General features: G+C 41.1%; 1 protein-coding gene across 4 annotated transcripts in view; it reads right to left on the reverse strand.

Moving 5' to 3' along the window:
* The window catches only part of RNF150 (ring finger protein 150), a 251,688-nt gene that overhangs the window by 68,295 nt on the left and 161,995 nt on the right, over positions 1-21,398 (reverse strand). For all 4 annotated transcript variants that reach the window (XM_081246923.1, XM_081246926.1, XM_081246924.1 and 1 more), the window contains exons 3-4: positions 12,532-12,603; positions 11,052-11,134 (exon numbers count right to left, since the gene is read on the reverse strand). In XM_081246923.1, the coding sequence (XP_081103049.1) occupies positions 11,052-11,134; positions 12,532-12,603 (155 nt within the window). The remainder of the gene's footprint in view (positions 1-11,051; positions 11,135-12,531; positions 12,604-21,398) is intronic.

Here is a 21,398-nt window from a genome sequence, read left to right on the forward strand (position 1 = left end):
AAATCAGAGACATGGGAATTAAAGCTAAGTGCTACCTTTGTATTTGGCTACTAGATGAGAAAGACGGTTAAACATGGTACTACTTCTTGGTTCCAAGAAAACATGAATGCAAGCACATCCTGCTAGTATGGGGTGTAAATCATCACCACCTTTCAGGAAAGCAGTTAGACAAAACTTATCAAGATCTTCTGGAAAGCATTTTTGACCCAGGAAGTTGACTTTTAGGAACATATCCTAAGCGATAAACACAGAAAAAAAAAACCAAAACAATTGAGATCATGATTTTATAATGATGAAAACTGGATGCAATTTAAATGCTGTACAATAGGGGGGACAGTTAAAGAAACTCCAATAATGGACCATTATGCAACCACTAAAATATTTTAAGATAATTTCTAAAGTTACTGGAAAATGCTTACATTTTAATATTAGATGAGAAAGTAGAATAAAAATTATATTACTGGCCTGACTCTACAATGTTTAACAACATACATGGGATGCTTATATATATACGTACATCATAAAAATTAAATATACTAATATTAATAATGATTATTTCTGGGTGGTGAGATTATTATTCTTCCTTACTTCTTTATGCTTTTCACCATTTTCAAAATTTCTTACAACTAGCAATGAAACACTCATAGTTATTTTAGAAATATAAAACGGCAGAGAAAAGAATGACCAATAATCCAGTTTGCATAACATGGGCATGAAAGAGTAAGTCAAATCTTATGAAAATCAGCCAATGTTCACCACTTTTTTAAAAAAGGGAACTTGGAAAAAAATCTGTTCCTAATCAAGCATATGTAACAGGCACAACAGGGTAAAGTTAGGACAGACCATTTCTGCCTGGCTAGAAAGCATCCCTTTGTTTTCCACTTCGCAAGTTATAAGGCTCAGAGTCGGAATCCTGATCACATTAGAGTGTTTTGTAAATTTTTTTTTTACCCGTAAAGAGGTTGGAATCTTCTGTTCACACAGACATTCAGTTCATTTGACTCATCTTAAAATTAGATGGGTCCTGGGGTTAGAAACCCTAAGGGGCTAGTGTCTTTTATTGGGCTTTCCATAAAACTCGTGATGTTTGTTTTCAAATATTAAAATGATATTCATTTCTACATCAGGTTATAATTCTTCTTTATGTTATGTTCTTTATTATGATCATGTTGTGTCTGGTAGGGAGAGTGAATGAGAGCCCCTAAGTTCACTGATGAATATCAGAGTCCAACTGTGATGTTGCCTTCAGTCGTCATTAAAGGACCCAAGACCTGGATCCCACATCAAAGTTTCAGGAGAAGCAGGGGAGGCTGTGAACTGCCCCGGTGGGTTTGGTTGGAAGCATCCAATGGGAACAAGGAAACTCTCTAGGACACAGTGAATAAGCAGAGAGAGAGGCCCATGTGATGCAAGCCACTGGTGGTAACGCACTTGTCACGTAGGCACGGTGCTCTCACCTATATTAGCTCCGTAAATCTTACTAATTTGATTTTAAGGAGGCTGGTCCTTGGCAGGCAAGTCATTCTGGAAGGCTTAGGATTCGTGTTTGTTCAGAAAGCTTTATAAATGGATCCCTCTTGTTTGCCATGTACCTTTTTACTAGGTCTCTCCCAGAGCTGCTTCTCTTGTAGAGGAAAATGTCACCTGTCCTTATGGACAGGAGTTAATGGATTGTTAATGGATCCATTGTTAATGGATCTGAGGGGTCAGTAAGTAGGTCCATGTTAAAAGTATACATATATCAGTCACATCAAATGAGAAAGAAAAGTAGCTGGTTATTTGGGTAGATGGACAAAGATGACGTATAAGCCTCTTGTCAACTGTAGATACGTGGTATGTAACAGACCTCCACTGAATTCATTGAATTAGAAGACCAAATCTAGGCTTTGACTTTTCAACAGCCTTAAAAAATTCCTTTTCCAAATCTCCAGGCCTATCCCTTTTAGTATCTCTCTAACTGGAATGTCATTAGAAATTCCTTTGCAAATTAGGGTATGTATTGCCCCGATTTGCACATACAAGCTTTATTTGTCCTTCTCTATTAATTTTTTCTGTACTTTAACAGTAACTATTTATTCTGGTTTCTCTTTTCAGTCTGGCATATTATTGTGTTAAATCTCCATTTCATCTCTTTCAGCACCAGTGCAGTTAGTCATGTTCTGATCTTTGTAAAAATGTAGACTCAAGTTTCAAAGAAGAAAGAAAAAAGAAACAGTATGATATATTCTATGTCCTGAATTACTAAAGAGATCTCTTACACAGATACAATTGAAATTTAGCCTCATTTCTAAAACAGAGAGATGAGAAAGAGGAAAGGTAGCATAGCATTTACATATAGAATCCAACAATTGTCTATCTAAAATGGAACTCTGACTAAATGACCCAGTTATGGGATTGTTTTGGGATGAATAACTCAGAAGAAAGTTTTAAAAAGATAAGCCAAAGCTGGTCTTCAAGTTTTTTCCTTTTTTTTTTTGAGTGAGAAAGAAAATCTGTTCCAGCATTTGAAATCTGTTTCTTCTGTTACAGTTTTTGAATAACAGTGTGCTAACCGCTGGATTTTTTCTATTGTTTAGAATCCAAATGGAAAGATATGAGAATGTTTTAATTGCAAACAAATATAGATGTATCTATGAGTCACCATCTGACAGGGGCAGCTATTTTCAAGTATTCCAAATGGCTGACTCATGCTAGGTTTACCTCCAGAATCTCTCCTGACTAGATCCTTCTCCCTATATGCCCAATGCCAGCACTCCAAGTCAGGCTGCCAGTATTTCTTGCCTTGACTTTGCCACAGTCTCCTAACTGGTCCCCTTGACTCCATTCACATCACTTTAAGCCACGTCCCACATGTGCCAGTGTGCTGTGTATAGAGCACAAGCTGAACCCATCAGCTGGTCTCCCAGGACTTGGCTATAACCGCAGCTCCTCAGCTGGGCATTCAGGTCCTAAATGATCTGATCCTACCTCTCTACCATTATCTTGACACGTGCATTATATTCTGACAATTCTAGGCTACCACTTTGCTTGGAATATTCTTCTTAGATATGACTGACTGGAAAACTCCTTCAGTACCACTTTCTGGAAAGTAACTAGGCAATTTGAATTTGTAGCCTTAGAAACAAAGAAATGATCCAAAGTGTAACTAAGGTCTACACACACATAGCTAATTTATCACAGCCCTATTTATAATAGCAAAAAAAAGTATGTGGGTATGGAAGGGGGAACAACATAAATGTCCAAAAAGAGTTAAATAAATTATGACTTAGGGGATATTATACACCAATTAAAAATGATTATTGGGAAAGTTTTAAACACATGGAAAATGTTTATTCTAGAAACGACTTAAGGTGACCTTAAGAGATAAAGATATCAAAAAAGATGCCATAAAAGCAAAAGAAGAAAGAAAAATAAGAATAGAGACATAAAACAGAGTCAGGGATGAAGCTAAAAAAAATCCGTTTTGGCTATGGAATGGGCTCCAGATTTGGCTGTTGGCTTTCTATCAACAAACATAGAAAAAAAAAATCTGGAAAATAGCACAGTTTCGTATCCACAATATAAAAACATTCCTTTGCTCAGGAGAAATGCAGGTATTCCATATGTGAACTGCTCTGGTGAGTCCTCACGATGAAATCAGAGTAGAAAATCCTAACAAGAGCCACAATGGCAAGTTTCCTAAGATTGCTTCTTACAGTATTCCTGATAAAATCAGTGGCAATTGCACCAGCCAATTCAATTCTCTTGTAAGGAGCGAATATGAAATAGTGCACGTTCTTAATTTTCTGTGAATCTACCTTGTTACAGAAACACATTTTAGAGAAACAGAAGGACTGAAGTATATTTCAATTAATCTTCATAAAGAAACAGTTTTTTTAGTCATACTTCTGATACACTTAATGAGTTTAAATTTGTGCTCGCTAAAAAAGTACCCGGAGTCCAGCCAATCTAGCTGGATAATTAAAAATAGACTAATCAGAATGAATGACTAAGGGGCAAGAGTAGAAACGGAGATCAGTGAGAAGGCTACTTCAGAAAGCCAGGAAAGAACGGATGGTGGTAATGATGTTAGGAATAGTAATAGGAATAGTAACAGTTCTAATAATGATGGTAAGAGTAACATCATATTAGTATTGTAATAATAGCAATAACAATAATACCAGATATATACAGAATTATCATTCACTATCAGGTTTCGAATTGAATACGTAAAAATCAATTTTTAGCTAGCTAACTTAAATTAGATTCTTGAATCAAAACTAAGTTCCTGGGGGCTTTCCTGGTGGCTCAGTGGTTGAGAGTCCGCCTGCCGATGCAGGGGACACGGGTTCGTGCCCCGGTCCGGGAGGATCCCACATGCCGCGGAGCGGCTGGGCCCGTGAGCCATGGCTGCTGAGCCTGCGTGTCCGGAGCCTGTGCTCCGCAACGGGAGAGGCCACAACAGTGAGAGGCCCGCGGACCGCAAAAAAACCAAAAAAAACCCCCAAAAAACCCTAAGTTCCTTCACTGACATTTTCTTCTGTTAATAAAAAATCAAGCCTAAATTAAAACACACACACACACAAAACTCCACGCTGGGGGAATGGAGAGTTATTGTTTAATGGCTACAGAGTTTCAGTTTGGAGATGAATGGACAGTCCTCATGGTGGCACAATAATTTGAATATACTTTATGCCACTGAAATATAAATGTAAAAACAGTTAAAATGATCAACTTTATGCTATATATATATTTACCACACACACACCCCGCCTTTCAGAATGCTCTACCAGGTAAGCTTGCTCAGGACAAAACTGAATCCTGTTGTGAAGAGGGCGGAGCCCAACAAGCCATGGACTTGCAGAGCCGTTCACTGACCTGGACTCCCGGCTCCGAAATATGCACCAAGTCCTGATTAAAAGGGCAGGCAGTGTCCACAGCACTTGCCTCCTATAGTTTCCCCCCAAGAAGCACTATTTACAAAACATAACTACAGGAGCTAATTTGTAATCATGAGAATTTTGTATAGGAACTGGTGAAAAGTTGGAGGCACGGCTACCAAAGACAATGACTTGAGCATTAGAGGATTTTATCTGTAATCCAACTGTGACAATAACAAGCCAGCAGGACATGCTGCCTCCATGGGGCCATTAGTACCCAGCCAAACTCTGTTGTCTGTCAGAAACTGTTTTTCTGTCTCTCTAGGGGGCTGGGGATGATGCAATTTGAATAGCTCATCGACGGGTTACTATGGAATGAGCTAAGGCGAGTTAGGACACATTCCGGTTCTACCCCAGAGGACAATTCTGACTGGCCCATGAAAAGACCCTGATTCTTTTTTTAAAAAAATAATTAATTAATTTTTGGCTGCATTGGGTTTTTTTTCCTTTAATTTTTTATTGTGGTAAAGTAAAATATACATAATATAAAATTTACCATCTTAACCATTTGTAAGTGTACAGTTCAGTGGCATTAAGTACATTCACACTGTTGTACAATCATCACCACTATTCATCCTCAGAATTCTTACATCACCCCAAACTAGAGCCCTGTACCCCATGAAACAAGGAACGCTTCACGAACTTGCGTGTCATCCTTGCGCAGCGGCCATGCTAATCTTCTCTGTATCGTTCCAATTTTAGTATATGTGCTGCCGAAACGAGCACAAGACCCTGATTCTTGAGGACTTAAGAGCCAACATCGCAGCGTCTTTGGTTGATTTATTCAACCTAGACTTTGATCAGCTTCTGCCTACAGAGTCAGAGGCCAAAGGAAGGTCATAATGAGCAACAAATAACTTAGTCCTATTTCTAGCAAATTCTTTTTTTTTTTTTTTTTTTTGCGGTACGCGGGCCTCTCACTGTTGTGGTCTCTCCCGTTGCGGAGCGCAGGCGCTGGACGCGCAGGCTCAGCGGCCATGGCTCACGGGCCTAGCTGCTCCGTGGCATGTGGGATCCTCCCGGACCGGGGCACAAACCCGCGTCCCCTGCATTGGCAGGTGGACTCTCAACCACTGCGCCACCAGGGAAGCCCTCTAGCAAATTCTTTTAATGTTAAGTGAAATGAGCAGGGTATTAAAAGAGAGCAGGGTATTAATTGATGTTGACAGTAGTATCTCAAACTTGCAGAAAATAGGCATAGGAAATATAAGGAAATTATAAAAATGTTAGCAGTCGTTCCCTATATGAGGGAGTTACGCAGATGATTAAATATTTATCCTCTTTACAAATTTTCTATAATGAGGATATAATGGGAAAAACAACCATGGTTAGAAAATATGAAGACATTTCTTTTTTATTTTTATTTATTTTATTTTATTTGTTTTTTGTGGAGCCTTCCTTAACTTCCTTGTGCCTGGTATTAGTTCCTCCAAATTTTTAATTCATTTTGCTATTATTGCTGCATATATGTCACTCTGTATTGTGATTACTTATTTGAATTCCTATCTCTCCCTCACTAGCCTGATTTCCTTTACAGCAGGGAACATGCCATTTATCTTTTCATTTCTGGTACTTCACACTATTCCTGGTATACAGTTGCTACCAAAGAAATGTTTGTTGTTTTGAATAAAGCATTTAGTTACTAAAAAGGTTATGTCAAGGGCCTGCTTGTTGCCAAGGAGCTTTCATACTTTTTCCTAAATTGTGGGGAGAGTTTGCAAACAAAGGAAAAGACAGTAGTAGAAACTAATATCTTCCCAAATTAGTGATAACGCTTTAGTGATAAATTAGAGATAGGGAAGAATTGTATACGCACGTAGAGAAAGGATGTATACATTGCTTTGTTTTTAAAAAATGACAAACAAGGACCTTTGCTCTGCCCAAGGAGATCACGCTCTTTCTGAGATACGGCGTTTGAAATTGGGTAAATAGTTTGACATGAATAACCATTGAAGGACAGTGGGGACACCGTAGGGTAAAAGCCAAAGAAGAATCAGAGAGTCCTACTTCTTCTCTGGACAAGAGAAGACAACAGAACTTCAATAAGATATCTTTTGTGGCTAAAAATCATCATCGCAAGTACAGATCTTAGTCACAAAAAACAGCCCTAAAACGCAGTGCGTTGTATGTTTTGGCATAGGTATGCTATGGCAAAACCACATTTCCTTGGAAAATATCTTAGTGGTATATTAGGATCAAATCCAAACCACAAAAGTTAGACCTGAGATGTTTTGTGTGCTGTTGTGGTCCCTCCCTCACATGAAACGTGGGTGTCCAGGCTCACCCAATGGGGAAGCTTGCCTCCAAGGGCTAGAGAAGGACCCTGACAAAGAAAGAACAATGGGGGAGAAATGACACATGAATATGTGCACAGTTTAACTTTATTCATCACCATGACTACAAATAAAGAGGAAGAATCACTTATTAATTCATCCTAATTTGTGCAAGTGTCTTTAAAAGGGACACAATCAAGAGAATGTTTTTGAAAAAGTCATGGTACGGGACTGGGTGATTTGGAAAGACACCCTAAATGGCAACCATAGAGAAGAGAGGCACCCAGCATGTCAGGAGTTAGGAGGCCACCGAAAAGAGTGTGAGAAGGCCTCCCTGGTGGTGCAGTGGTTGAGAGTCCGCCTGCCGATGCAGGGGACGCGGGTTCGTGCCCCGGTCCAGGAAGATCCCACATGCCGCGGAGCGGCTGAGCCCGTGAGCCATGGCCGCTGGGCCTGCGCGTCCGGAGGCTGTGCTCCGCAGCAGGAGAGGCCACAACAGTGAGGGGCCCAAGTACCGCAAAAAAAAAAAGAAGAGGGCTTCCCTGGTGGCGCAGTGGTTGAGAGTCCGCCTGCCGATGCAGGGGACACGGGTTCGTGCCCCTATCCCGGAAGATCCCACATGCCGCGCAGCGGCTGGGCCCACGAGCCATGGCCGTGGAGCCTGTGTGTCCGGAGCCTGTGCTCCGCAACGGGAGAGGCCACAGCAGTGAGAGGCCCGCGTACAGCAAAAAAAAAAAAAAAAAAAAAAAAAGAAGAGTGTGAGAGAAGAAAGAATATGCTGGAACATTTTTTGAAACAGTTTTTACTCCAAGGAGATGCAAAGAATTCTGTGGATGAGTCAGCCTGGAAATAATTGGTAAGAGAGACTATGAAGTTCATAGGAGCAAAGGCTTAATAATACCCCAGAGGAAATTATCTAGCAAAAAAGCAAATGCCAGTGCCTTTGTTTGATAACATCCATTAGTGCAAACTGTCTGGCAGAAACCAGCAACAGGCATAAATATCTTGATTTTAAAAGCCACATGGAAAAACTGGATGAGCTCTTCAAAGAGTAGGCCTGTGTGTCTAGTTTAAGATCAAACAGCAACTACAACCTGCGTTTGGTAATGCTCGATGTATTTGGTATTTAAAGCAGGGCCCACAGGAAGGAAATAAAAGCAGATGTACAGTGAGGAACTTGAAGCAAAAAGAATCAAGAAATGAGCTGAGAAGCAAATGATGATGTAAAAAGGAGGAGCCTGAGGCCAAACTAAATTGGCCTAGGGCAAGTGTTAGCATAAATAAGATGAAACTTCCCAAAGTTTTTTTTTTTTTTTTGGTGACAAGTACTAACGTGCTATTTTTGTCTTCGTTAAAATTTCTAAAAAATATACTATAAAAGCAGATCTGGAATAATATATCATGACAATTTAAATACTGCTAAAGTAATGTAATTTGTCATAATTAAAAACTGAAATCAGCCAAATGGTCCACAACAGGGGCCTGGTAAACTACATTGTGGTACATCTGTGACTTAGATATTATGCAGCCTCCAGCAATTATATGCAGTAACATGAAATATACTCATGAAAGAGCTCTAATTGAACAAGCTATTTTATACAGTATGAATGATGGAGCTAAAGTAAGCCTATATATAGTTCTTTTTTCTTTTACTGGAGTAAAATTGATTTACAATTTGTTGTGTTAGTTTCTGCTGTACAATGAAGTGAACCAGCTATATGTATACCTATATCCCCTCCCTCTTGGACCTCCCTCCCACCACCCCCCATCCCACCCATCTCGGTCATCACAGAGCACCAGGCTGCACTCCCTGTGCTATACAGCAGGTTCCCTTAGCTAACTATTTTACACATGGTAGTGTATTTATGTCAAACCTAATCTCCCAATTCGTTCCACCCTCCCCTTCCCCCCACTGTGTCCACATATCTGGTCTCTACATTTACATCTGTATTCCTGCCCTACAAATAGGTTCATCTGTACCATTTTTCTAGATTCCACATATATGTGTTATTGTACAATATTTGTTTTTCTCTTTCTGGCTTACTTCACTCTGTATGACAGATTCTAGGTCCATCCACATCTCTACAAATAACCCAATTTTGTTCCTTTTTAGGGCTGAGTAATATTCCATTGTATATCTGTGCCACATCTTCTTTATCCATTCACCTATCGTTGGACACTTAGGCTGTTTCCATGTCCTGGCTATTGTAAATAGTGCTGCAATGAACATTGGGAGTATATGTGTCCTTTTGAATTATGGTTTTCTCAGGGTATATGCCCAGTAGTGGGATTGCTGAATCATATCGTAGTTCTATTTTTAGGTTTTTTTCCATAATTACTTTTGTAAAGTTCTTTGGATTCTCAGGGAAAAGATATTATTTACCTTTAATTTTAGCTTTGGATATTTTTAATTAGTAGGAGTCTCACAGGGCTCTAAGCCAGCTCCAAAGGAAAGTAAAATCAAGACTTTCCTTGTGCATAGCTATGAGGCTTTATAAAACTCTTAACAAAATGCTGCAGAGAGGAAAGATGCTAGCGGGAGAGGCTGTCTGTAGTTCACATACTGCCATTCTTGGCCAGCATTTCTAGGAGTCACCAAGCAAATACCAAGTATAATGTCTAGAGAGAGAATTTATCTATAGTACCCTCATATGAAGGACACTGCCAAGTCTTTATGTGTCCCAATTTATGATTTGTTCTTAGAGACAGTCAACCATCTATAAACTAAAGAAAGGGAATCCCACCTGAAGGCTTCAGCTGGGGCCACCAGAGTGTGCTTTCCTCAGGCTGGTTTTCCTACTGATCACTTTGCCTGAGAGCATTTCAAGCACAATCCACTCCCCTTGGAGTGTCTGCATCTATTTGAGTATCTTGTTCCTTTTTGTCACTTTGAGATTTTGTCACTTTGAGATTATTAAACTAACTCCTCTAAGGCATATCCTATTTCTTTTGTGTTTCTAATAAATAGTTCTTAACATCACATTGTTTTATGACCGAATGGATTGTTTTATATCTTGGTGGTGACTGTATTCTACTTTATTTCCTTAAATACTGTTAGAATTTTTAAAGCCAGTATTTCTAAGTGAAGACTCTTTGTTTAAGGCAGTATTTACTTTTTATTTTTAGGACACCTGCACAGATGCAAAAACACTAAAAAAGCTTTAGGCAACTTTAAAATATTTATTTTATTGAAACATTTAAATTTATTTAATGTTAACTGTATAAAAAGAATCTAGACACCTTAACGGTGAATTTCACTTGAGGGAGAGGGATTAGGGTTCTATGAGAATCACCAGTTGGCAGTTTTTCCAACTACACATGCTGGCATCCGCCCCTAGATTCTAGAAGTTTGGGGGTGATTGTCACATTCTCTTCTTGTCAATAAAAAATAAAGGGGAATGAAATCTGCCTTTGGCTCCCTACTGCCTCCTGACTGTATTCTGGTTGCTGATCCCTTCAGGATCATTCAGAAAACATTTTGAAGAGTTTATTATTTGAATTAAACTAGCACTTGTAAAAGCGAGTATGATGCTGAATATTATAGATCCGTTGTTAAAAAAAAACTTGAACTTGGAGCTACATCATCAAACTGTGTACACGAGATCCTAGGTCACAGCAGTAGTCTCCTCCCTTTGGTGCAAAGAGGATCGGAAAAATATTTCTGATGTCACAAGACAAAATGTTTTCAAGGAGAAAGGTTATACAAAAAGAATGAGCTGGTTGGTGGTTTCTTATTCGAATATGGCACCGTTGGGGCAGACTGACCTCGCAGGGCTAGGCCGAGCAGGTCGGAGCCAGTGAGGCTAGCAGACACTCTCCACACACGCCCCAGTCAAAAGCAGGCAGCCTAGCCACTCACCGGCAGGGCAAGATCCGGACCACATCGTTGGGCTTGTACCCTTCAATACAAACTGCACAGTTGTCAAAATCAGGCTCGGTTTCCTGCAACAGAGACAGCACAGATGAGCCTGCTTTCCTACCTTCAACTCCTGTAAACACACAAATAACAAGCCAAAGGAGAGCTTGCCTGGAGCAAGGCTTTCAACTGTCTCGGTGCTCGTTTTCTTAATCCATAATTTATTGTACACTGGTTTAGTTTCTATTCCTTCCAACCTCCACTTTCTGTTTCCGGGTGCCACTGCAAGAGCTTTTGTGAGGGAACAGTTTTTGAATGTACCATTACTAATAATGCTACTTATTATCATCAGAGGTGACATAGCAAAGTCTCGAGGATGAGAAATACTATTCATGGAGAATTGTCAAAATGATATTTAATCTATCCATTCCTCGGGAATCTAATGTATACAACTCTTAAATAGTGGTTCCAGCTTTCTTTTCAAGTAATAAGTCTCTTTCAACATCCCATAATACATTACTTATGTAATAGTCCTTGTTCTTTTATTATCCTGTTGGAGGATAAAAAAGTAATGAAAAAATATACTTTCTATTTAGTGATACTTTTAAATGAATTTTATCCTATTAAGCTCAACAGTATTTTTATATAGTTGAAAACAGCAGCACATAATTAGCGAGACTAATCAATTATTCATACTGGAGACAATACCGTATACAAGTAGAGTTGTGAATCTCTTACGATGCCCCAAGGAGCCCCACACCCATGTACTGCAATTCACTGCTCTAAAATTTCTCCTGGGGAGAACAGAGGCCTTGAGAGGCTTGTGGGCATAGACTGGCCTACTTTGTGGTCCTTCCTTAAGATATGCTTCTGCTTTTGGCTTTATGTCATCATTCTACAGCTAGAGAGATTGTTGCCTTGACGTTGGGGTTCTAGAAACTCAATTTCAGAGAGACTAAATATCCTTCTTGCGTTTGCTGCAGACTCAAGCGGAGGACATCACTCAGCACATAACAATCTTCCTTGCAAGGATTCATGGAAAAACTTTCTCAAGCTGTAATACCAGCAACGGCCATTTTGTTTTCATCTTGTGGGACACTGGAATAAGGTAATTAGACTTGTTTGAATATTGAATATTGTTTCCTTCTTTGCATTGGCTTGCTGGAGAGCCTCAACTTAAATTTGGGGACCCATTTCTGCTAGATGTTTCAGGTAATGCATGTGTATAGTGATTTCATCCTGGTTGCGTCTACTTTTCCTATACCTACTTTTCAATTCTTCCTCCAACTACTTTGCTGTCCTATAGTATGCATTTTATAAACTGCTTTAAATTATGTTCAATAATGATGGGTATAATAACAGATGTTCACAGGAGAACTATTAGCATGTATTTCCCTTTCTCATCTTCTTTTCCACACTGGCTGCTAGGAAACTCGGGAGCTTCTCTGAATAGCCCCTCGCCAAAAAGAAAAGAGGCTGTTACCTTGTCACCCTTCTTGATGGTCCTGACCTGGAGCTTGCTGATTGCTTTCTTTGCTGCATCTCCCAGTCGGCGCTGAAAAACCAAAAGCTGCTTGTTAGTAATAAAGACTTGTCATTCTTAACTTTGTGTCTGATAGCATTCAGTAAACCAGGGCAGCTGTGTCTGAAGTCATGCACAAGTGGAAGGAATGTTGATGACGACGGCTAGAAGAGACGGGGCAGTGATACCTGTGCACAGGGACTTGACTCATCACAGCCTACTAAAGAGCTCTGTCACTGAGAGAAGCTCTTCACGCCTGAGGTTAAGCAAGTGGAATACGACATGAAGAATCCTGCCCCACAGTGACTCCAGCGCAGGTCACATCCACGCAGATTAGCAAAACAAACAGACAAACAAACAGTTCCCTAACTTGTCACTCTAGCCACTCAATTTGTGGCATGGAGATAGCCAATTTGGAGTAGTTGCAATAATCTCTATCTCTTGTTCACAGGGTATATTGTTTGCATATTCCTTTCAATTTGGAATTTTTAAGCAATTTCCTTTGCTTATCTAGACCCAACTTAGGTTTATATTTGGTCTGTACTATCCTATCCTATCACCTTGTTACATGCCAATTTCACCTCTTTTGTGTGTTTAAGTGTGAGTGTGCACATAGGAAAATACATAAATCATACATATTCAGTTTAGCAAATAGTTATAAAGCAAACAGCTGGGTAACCATCATCACCCACGTTAAGAAATAATATATTATGCACTCCTTTTTTTAATAGAGGAAGTTAGTATCCTAATGCACCCTACAATAATACAATAATAGGGCCACGAGGAAGAATGGGAGAGGAAGAGGGTGGGGAGAGAATTACGTTTTAATCTGTCGAGGAAAAAAATGGTTTGCTTGTGTGCTTATGAGTTTTCCACCTACTGTAATCTTCTCAGGTATGTGTATTTCTAGTCTGTAACAGAAGTGTATTTGCAGCAGTGAAACATATTTGAAGGACTAAGATAAATAGGGCAAACATTTAAAAAGAATAATCATCTGCTTTCACTAATTTTGTTTCTTTTGGAAATAAAACTCTAGCTTCTTTCTTTTCTTTAAAATAGTGAGCATATACTAATGAAGAGTTCATTTAGCCTAAGTACCATACTAAAGCTTTGTAAGCTGTATCACTATTATCCTTACAACAGCTCTATGAGAAAAATACTATTTTATAGAATGGAGACTTAAAGAGCTTAAGTAAATTGTCTAATATCATAGAGTTAGTGCCAGGTCAGTCAGAATCTGAGTAAAATTAAGTCTGAATTTAAAACCAAAGCTAAATTACCCCTCTCTCATTTTTTCACCGATTACCCAGTCCACCGACCAGGCAGTCAGTCAATCACCAAACACCTACCCAGTCAGCCAGCAGCTAGCCAGCCAGCCAACCTACTAATCAGCTAGCTAACCAACCAACATCTAGCCAGCCAGCCAGCCAACCAGCCATTCAGTCAACCAGCCAAGCAACTAACCAATCAGCTGACCAACCAATCAAAATCTATTAAGTACCTGTCATACGGCATGTCCCTAAGCATACCCCAATTAGAGTAAATAGGGGTGCTATTTACTTGTTATATATTTACTTGTTACATGCTCCCCTTGTCAATTCATTTTTCTCTTTGATATCCTGTCCTTAGTTTCTAAAATAATTACTGGCATTTTTAACAGAAAAGTAAGCTTTGGTTGTTTCTAAAAGGAGACCAACATACACTTCAGACCCATAAGGAAATCCATGAGTATTGAGCAAACTAAGGTGGTGGGAAAAATAGGAAGAGGCTATAATGATAGATACCAAGGGGGAACATACAGTGAGAGGAAAAGAAAAGAACTGAGATGAAACTAAACAGGATGCAACTCTCTTTCCTTTCCTCTTCCTCTAGCTGGTGCCTAACCATCCTTTGGTCTTAACTCAAGCCATTTCCTCAGGAAGTTTCTCCCTCTTCTTCCAGGAGAGATGACCCCTCGAGTCCAGATCCTCACAGCTCCTCGTACCTTCGCTTCACGGCATTGTCACAACATTTGCAAGTTGATGTTTATTTTGATGATCAACTTGCATTCCACTTCGCTCAAGTGAGCTCCCTGAGTGCACGATTGGGTTTATTTTTGATTCCCCTGGTGTCCCCAGCACCTAGAATAAAGCTGCCTTCAACCAGTGACCCGTGATCATTCCACACATATCTCGGATCACTTATTTTGTTCCAGGCCTAGCTCTGGGTTTTGAAACAATGGTAGTGAAAAAATATATACACCTTCCTGCTCTCTGCAGCTTACTATCTAATGGAAACTCCATAAAGGGTTGATAAGTGAATAAAATCTTAAATCCAGAGATTTTTTAAAAGCATGAAATACAACCTGAGAAATTCAGCCAGCTAATGGGAAAATTTATGGAAAACTGTAAGTAATACATGTGATAAGGTAAGCAAAGCTTACCCATACTTCTTTTGAGGAGGAAAAGGATTGTGTTTTGGTAGGGACTAATGAAGGATATGAAAATCTGCCCTGCCAGGGGAAAAACAGATGATCTAGATACCTGGAAAATATGGAAAAACCAGCTTCTGAGATATAGATGATAACTATGGGACCAGGGAAAAGCACTGTAAAGTTTAAAAAAATGCTATGACCATTTGCATGTAGCCAAATTTTGTCAATAGAGGCATGTCTCTATTTCTTCTTAAGTGACATGAAAATCAGAAATACTGACTTCTGAATAAAGACGATTGTCCCACTTTCAACTATTTTCACACTAGTATTATTGGATTTCCAAAATGCAAACTAATGACAGAAGCCCATAAACATTCTTAATAAAATGGCCCAAATATGGAAGTTGTTGCTGTTGTAGTTGGTCTCTTCTGTCTTTGGGATTTTAACTGCACCGAGTATAAATGAGAGGGAAAGCTACAGACCTTGCTCAAACCACGTCTTGTATGTAGTTGAGTAGAGAATCTAGGGACTGCAGCAGAAGATCATCACAAAACAGACTCTTTCTTTTGTGCTCCTTAGAAATGCAGAGTGATGTGATGCTAATGGAAGACTTAGGGACCACCTCAGGGAGAGGTAGGGACCACCTTGGGCAGATAGGGACCACCTCAGGTTTGTACAGACCTGTTGTTTCAGGCAGGGGTTCCTATCCCTTCTCCAGGATGCTCCTGTAGATTTTCTCTAACCCAACAAGATCCAAATCATATTATACTTTTCACTAAAAATTGTCAGGAGTTGAGCCATCTTGGTAATTAGATTTACTCATCAATTTGATTGAAACAGGTATAAGAAAATATTTACCAAGGTTACCGGTTCCTTGATAACAATGAAGATAAACAGCTTTATGGGAAATAAACACAGAGCCATTTATTAGAAGAATAAAGTCTGACATAAACACCAACAAGGATAGTAAACAATGACAGACTCCAACCAAAGATGTATAATTTAGTTATCTCCTAAATACTTAAGAAACTGAGAAAAATAAGACATTTCCCTCTTGTTCCCCTCTGTGTTATAAACAGAAATGCAGTCAAGGTGAGGAAAAGCTAGAAATAAGGATGCCAAAACACAGCATCAAAATTGAGTTTATGTTCTTCCTATCTCATTTGGTTGAATAATTCTGTATCATCTTTGCCTCTTTTTTTTTTCTGACAGCTATATTTTCTAATCTGATTCCTGTCATCACCAACACGACCAAGTGGAAAAATAACTAAGTGTCCTTATGTTTCTAGGTGAAGAGAGGACATTATAGACATAAACAGAGTTGGTCCCAGTCATCTGGATGCTCATGTGGCCACAGGTGACTCAGCCACTTCCCGCACTTGCTCTAATACATAATAATGATTCTCCTGGGCCTGCTGGATGGTACAGAAACCACTGCACAGCAAGTCCAATCAATTTCTATGATGCAAATCACCCCTCCATCCACTTAGAAATATGGATAAAAGAATTAGACTCCTTTGGCGGCCATGGTGACTCCACAGGGTAAGGACTTAAACCTGTTTGTGCATACAGGGCATGAGGTAAAAACATCAGGATTATTTTTGTGGGGGAAGTGCTGTAGAGGAGAAGGCAATGGCTTGGGAGTAAGAAAATCCAGCTTTTAGTCCTCTTTCTGGCACTCACTGACTGTGTGACTTTGGCCAAGTCACTTAAATATTCTGGACCTTAGTTTCTTTTAGTAGTAACCTTAGGTATGTAAAGTCATGTCATTTCCAGCTTTACCAGTTCATCATTGTCATCCGCACAGAACAGAACTGGGAGGCAAAGGTCCTTTGAGACCTGAATTATCGAAACACAGTAAATCAATGGCTAATGACCTCACTGAATACTTGCCCTCTATCCCCTGAGGACAGCACAGCATCAATCAGGGACCATTTTGGTTCTCGCTCTTTAGCAGACAGAAGCATCTTCACTTACAGACCCTTCCTGGATGGCAGACACGTGGCCTACTCCTATCCCCTCCCTTTCTCTTTTCCTGTGAAGTTCAAGTTTGTTTTAAATTCCATTACTTCTTTTGTTCCAACATCACTTCAGCAGCAAGATGTGCAAAAGAAATCAAAGGGCCATGGGCCATGTACATGCAAATAATAGGAAAAGGTATTCTCAGGGAGAGGTAACTCTTTCAAGAAAGCTTTGTTCAATGTCATTACCAGACCTTACATGAAACAACACAAAACAGGTCTAGTTTCTTTGGGTTAGCCTCAAAGGCAATATTGTTTATGAAAAACAAAAAAGAACCTGATTTAGTTTATCTGATCTGCTCATATTTGAAAGAGCTGCCATCTACTAGGAGTCCTGTGGTTTTCAGAATGCAGACCCAGTCCTTGTGTCTGAGGTGGGATGTCCTAGGAGACAGTGAGACAATGTCCCAGAGCATCACCAGAAGGCAGGCTCACAGCCCACAGGCACGGCCATGGCAGGAATGCTGCTGGCTGGCTTTGTCCTGTAGGGTTTCTTTTTCTTTTTAAAATTTATTTATTTGTTTTTATTTTGGGCTGCGTTGGGTCTCTGTTGCTGCGCACGGGCTTTCTCTAGTTGCGGTGAGCGGGGGCTACTCTTCGTTGTGGTGCATGGGCTTTAGGTGCGTGGGCTTCAGTAGTTGTGGCAGTGGGCTCAGCAGTTGTGGCTCATGGGCTCTAGAGCACAGGCTCAGTAGCTACGGCGCACAGGCTTAGTTGCTCCGCAGCATGTGGGATCTTCCTGGACCAGGGCTCAAACCCATGTCCCCTGCATTGGCAGGCAGATTCTTAACCACTGTGCCACGAGGAAGTCCCTGTCCTGTAGGGTTTCTATAAGTAGGATAAGAATTAGTGAACAGCAGCCAAAGTGGCACACCTGGGAAATGGGGGACACAGGGATTCTTAACCTCCTGGTGGGGAGCGGAGGGCTGCCCAGGGTGCACACTGGTGTTTAGGATCAAGAGTCAGTCTCGGATCTGGCTCCCCACCCCAAGGTTCAAGAAGGGGTCCCCAGACGAGAGGTCATTCGTTGGTGGAATGAGGAATAACCTTTAGCATCCTCTCTGAAGCACCATGAGGTGGAGAATCTTAAATCAGATACTAGAAAGGGCTTAGCAATCAATCCTTACTTCTAAAGCCAAAAAGGGCCAATCTTCAAACAGTAGAATGGTGGGGAGTTGCTCATGTTTCCTGCTGTGACTCAAGTGGGGCTGGCGGCCCTTTTGGTGGGCCAGGTCTCCTCAGTACCTCAATTCTGTGAAGGGAGCTTTGTCCGCTGGCAATCACTCTACCTTGAAATCAAAAACCTGGTTGTGTGCCCTTGAAAAAAAAATCACTTAACATTTCTCTCTCTCAAACTCATTATGTCTCGTGTCCTTTTAAATTCTCAAAACTGTGATTGGGAGTTTGGTGTTGACATGTACACACTGCTATATTTAAAATGGATAACCAACAAGGACCTGCTGTATAGCACAGGGAACTCAGCTCAATATTCTGTAATAGCCTAAGTGGGAAAAGAACTTGAAAAAGAATAGACACATGTATATGTATAACCGAATCACTTTGTTGTATACCTGAAACTTACACAACACTGTTAATCAACTAGACTCCAATATACAATAAAAATTAAAAAAAACTATGCTTCTCCCATCAGGCACTCAGCATCCTCAAATAGATGAGTAGAATGGCCACACATCTACTGCCTCCAAATCCTTACAGCTGTAGTTTCCCATCTGCAGCCCTTCTGAGAACTGGGGTTCTCAGGGCTGACCTGAGAGGTGTCTGGGTGATGCGGGGAAGAGGTCCACCCTGGTGACATCCGTGGGCTATTTCCTTAAAGTACTGATCCAGGGCCATCATGAGACTTGTGAGGAGAGATAGAGAGACATGGCCTAGTCCTTAAAAGCCACCTTGGCATGTGTTAAATGGCCAGCAGAATGTTCTTCCTAATCATCATAGGACCTTTCCATCCCTGAAAAGTGGGTTGTGGCCTGCAGCTCCTCTTCCCGTACCGCCTTCGTGCTTTTACTCGTGTGCCCTTGCACACTTCACAGGTGTGAGTGTGATAGAAAAGGCTTCTTGTGCCTGAGCACGATTTCCTCTCGCCTTGCTCTGCCTGGCTGGCTGGACCACTGTTCCTATCTCTAGGATTCAGATCCGGTTCTTGACTCCAAAACCTCCTAAGCTCTTCCTGCACTGGACTGTTCTCCTGCCTCATGACCCTGCCCTGCCCAAGTCTCTGATTCCACTTTGCTCCAAAACAGGCGTTAGATACAAACACTCTACTCGCCTTTAAGTGGTCCCAGCTCCTGACACTTCAGTCTTGACAGTATTCTAGATCCTCACCTAGCTGCCTGGGAGGGTCCCATTTGTGTTTGGGTCTATGTTTGATTATGTAACAGAGAACTCTGGGCCTGGTCGGAGCTGAGACCTGGATGGTTGGAATGTGACGTTATGAAAAGCAGCTCCCCAAACGGTTCCATGTGTGCTCTGGGCCAACCTGTATCCTAACCCTCGCAGGATGCTTCCACGGGCTCTTCCAGGCCCCAGGGCTTGTTTGGGAATGGGGGACAGGAGTCCAGCTACCTCCTTGAACTCCATGGAGAGGGAACTTGAAACAGTCAGGCACTGGACTCAGGCATCCACAGGCTGGCTGACAGCAGGGTCCTCAAAGCAGCCTGGCCCTGGAGAAAAGATGACAGGGCTCCAAGAAAGACAAGCATCGCGACTGAAGGTCATGGCAGAGCAGTGACCCTGAGCCGAGGGGCGGTGCATCCAGAGGGAGCGTGAAGCTGTGCCTGGTCTCTGCAAATCAGCATCTTTGCTGCATCTCCCTCAGAGGGCCTGCAGGCAGGGGAAGGTACAAGACGAGGAGGGAATGGTTTCAAATAGTGACAAGAATTGGGAAGAAAATAAAACAAATGCATAAAATCATATGATGGAAGGAGAGAGACCGGGGCACGAGTGTACATCAGGCTGTCTTCAGGCCTCTTCTCTGGATGCCCACTTTCAGGGGGGGCTCACCCTGTCCTGACCATTTAAATGGTATCTCTATACCGATGACTCTTATATGTCCACCTCCAGCTCTTCTTCCCTAACCTCTCGGCTTGTATAAGAAATACCTACCTGGCATCTCTAGCTAATAGGCTTCTTTTTCCCCCTGATGTTTATTTAGTATCTGTTTCTTTTTTTTTTTTTTAAATTGAAGTATAGGGCTTCCCTGGTGGCGCAGTGGTTGAGAGTCCACCTGCCGATGCAGGGGACACAGGTTCATGCCCCGGTCCGGGAAGATCCCACATGCTGCGGAGCGGCTGTGCCCGTGAGCCATGGCCGCTGAGCCTGCGCGTCCGGAGCCTGTGCTCCGCAACAGGAGAGGCCACAACAGTGAGAGGCCCACGTACCGCAAAAAAAAAAAAAAAAAAAAAGTAAAATTGAAGTATAGTTGATTTGCACTGTTGTGTTGGCTTCTAAAATTTCACATCTCCATACCCAAATTCCAGATTCCCCAGCCCCTCAGGATCTCTTCTGTTTTTCCTATTGCAGTTGATGCTGTAAGAACGGACCTAATTGCACCCCTGACTCTTCTCCTTCCCTCACACATATGATAACCATGTGATTATTATCTAAATCGGAACACTTGGGAGAGTAAAATGGGGGTTATTAATAATGAGGCTGGCACAACAGGTATAAACTAGGAAATGTGTTTTATATTCTACACCTAATCCACAGGACTTTGAACTATTGCCCTAATCTGACGCCCATCTGGCTTCTCCACGTTGCTCCCTCTAATCCAAACTCATCACCTGTCATCTTGACTTCCGTACAGCCCTCCACGTGGGCTCATATCTGTTTTTATGTGTATGCCTGTTGATGCCACTACAATATATGCTATGTGAAGGCAGAGTCCTTGTGCATGTAATAAATGTGCAAAGGAACTTTTCTTATTTATAGACACAGAAACGTCTGGAAGCATAGAAAGGGAAGTTCTAAGACTTGTTGCCTCTTGGGAGACCTAGAGGGAGGGAAATTGACAAAGAGAGTCTGAGGTGGGGAGAATGCTTACTTGTAAATGGATGCTCTTTTATTTTGCCTGTTTTTTTACAGTGTGCCTACACTGTTATTGTTAATCAAAACACACTGCTTCATGGGAAGTTTTTCTCCAAGAATGCCGGATTCTTTCTCTGTAGTCTATTGATATGTCCTCCTTTTCCCATAACTCTGAACAAAAAAGTCCCATTTTCTTTCAAACTGTGTCACCTGGGACCTAAAGCCCATATCTAGACTTAACTTCATGTGAGTTATAAAAAAATGGGCTATTTAAATTTGGGGAGGGGAATACCATTTTCTAAGAATTGCTTTATCTTTAAAAAGACAATCCAGGTTGCAGTTTTTTTTAG

The sequence above is a fragment of the Mesoplodon bidens genome (assembly GCF_964165515.1).
Source record: "Mesoplodon bidens genome assembly, chromosome: 1".
NCBI lineage: Eukaryota > Metazoa > Chordata > Mammalia > Artiodactyla > Ziphiidae > Mesoplodon > Mesoplodon bidens.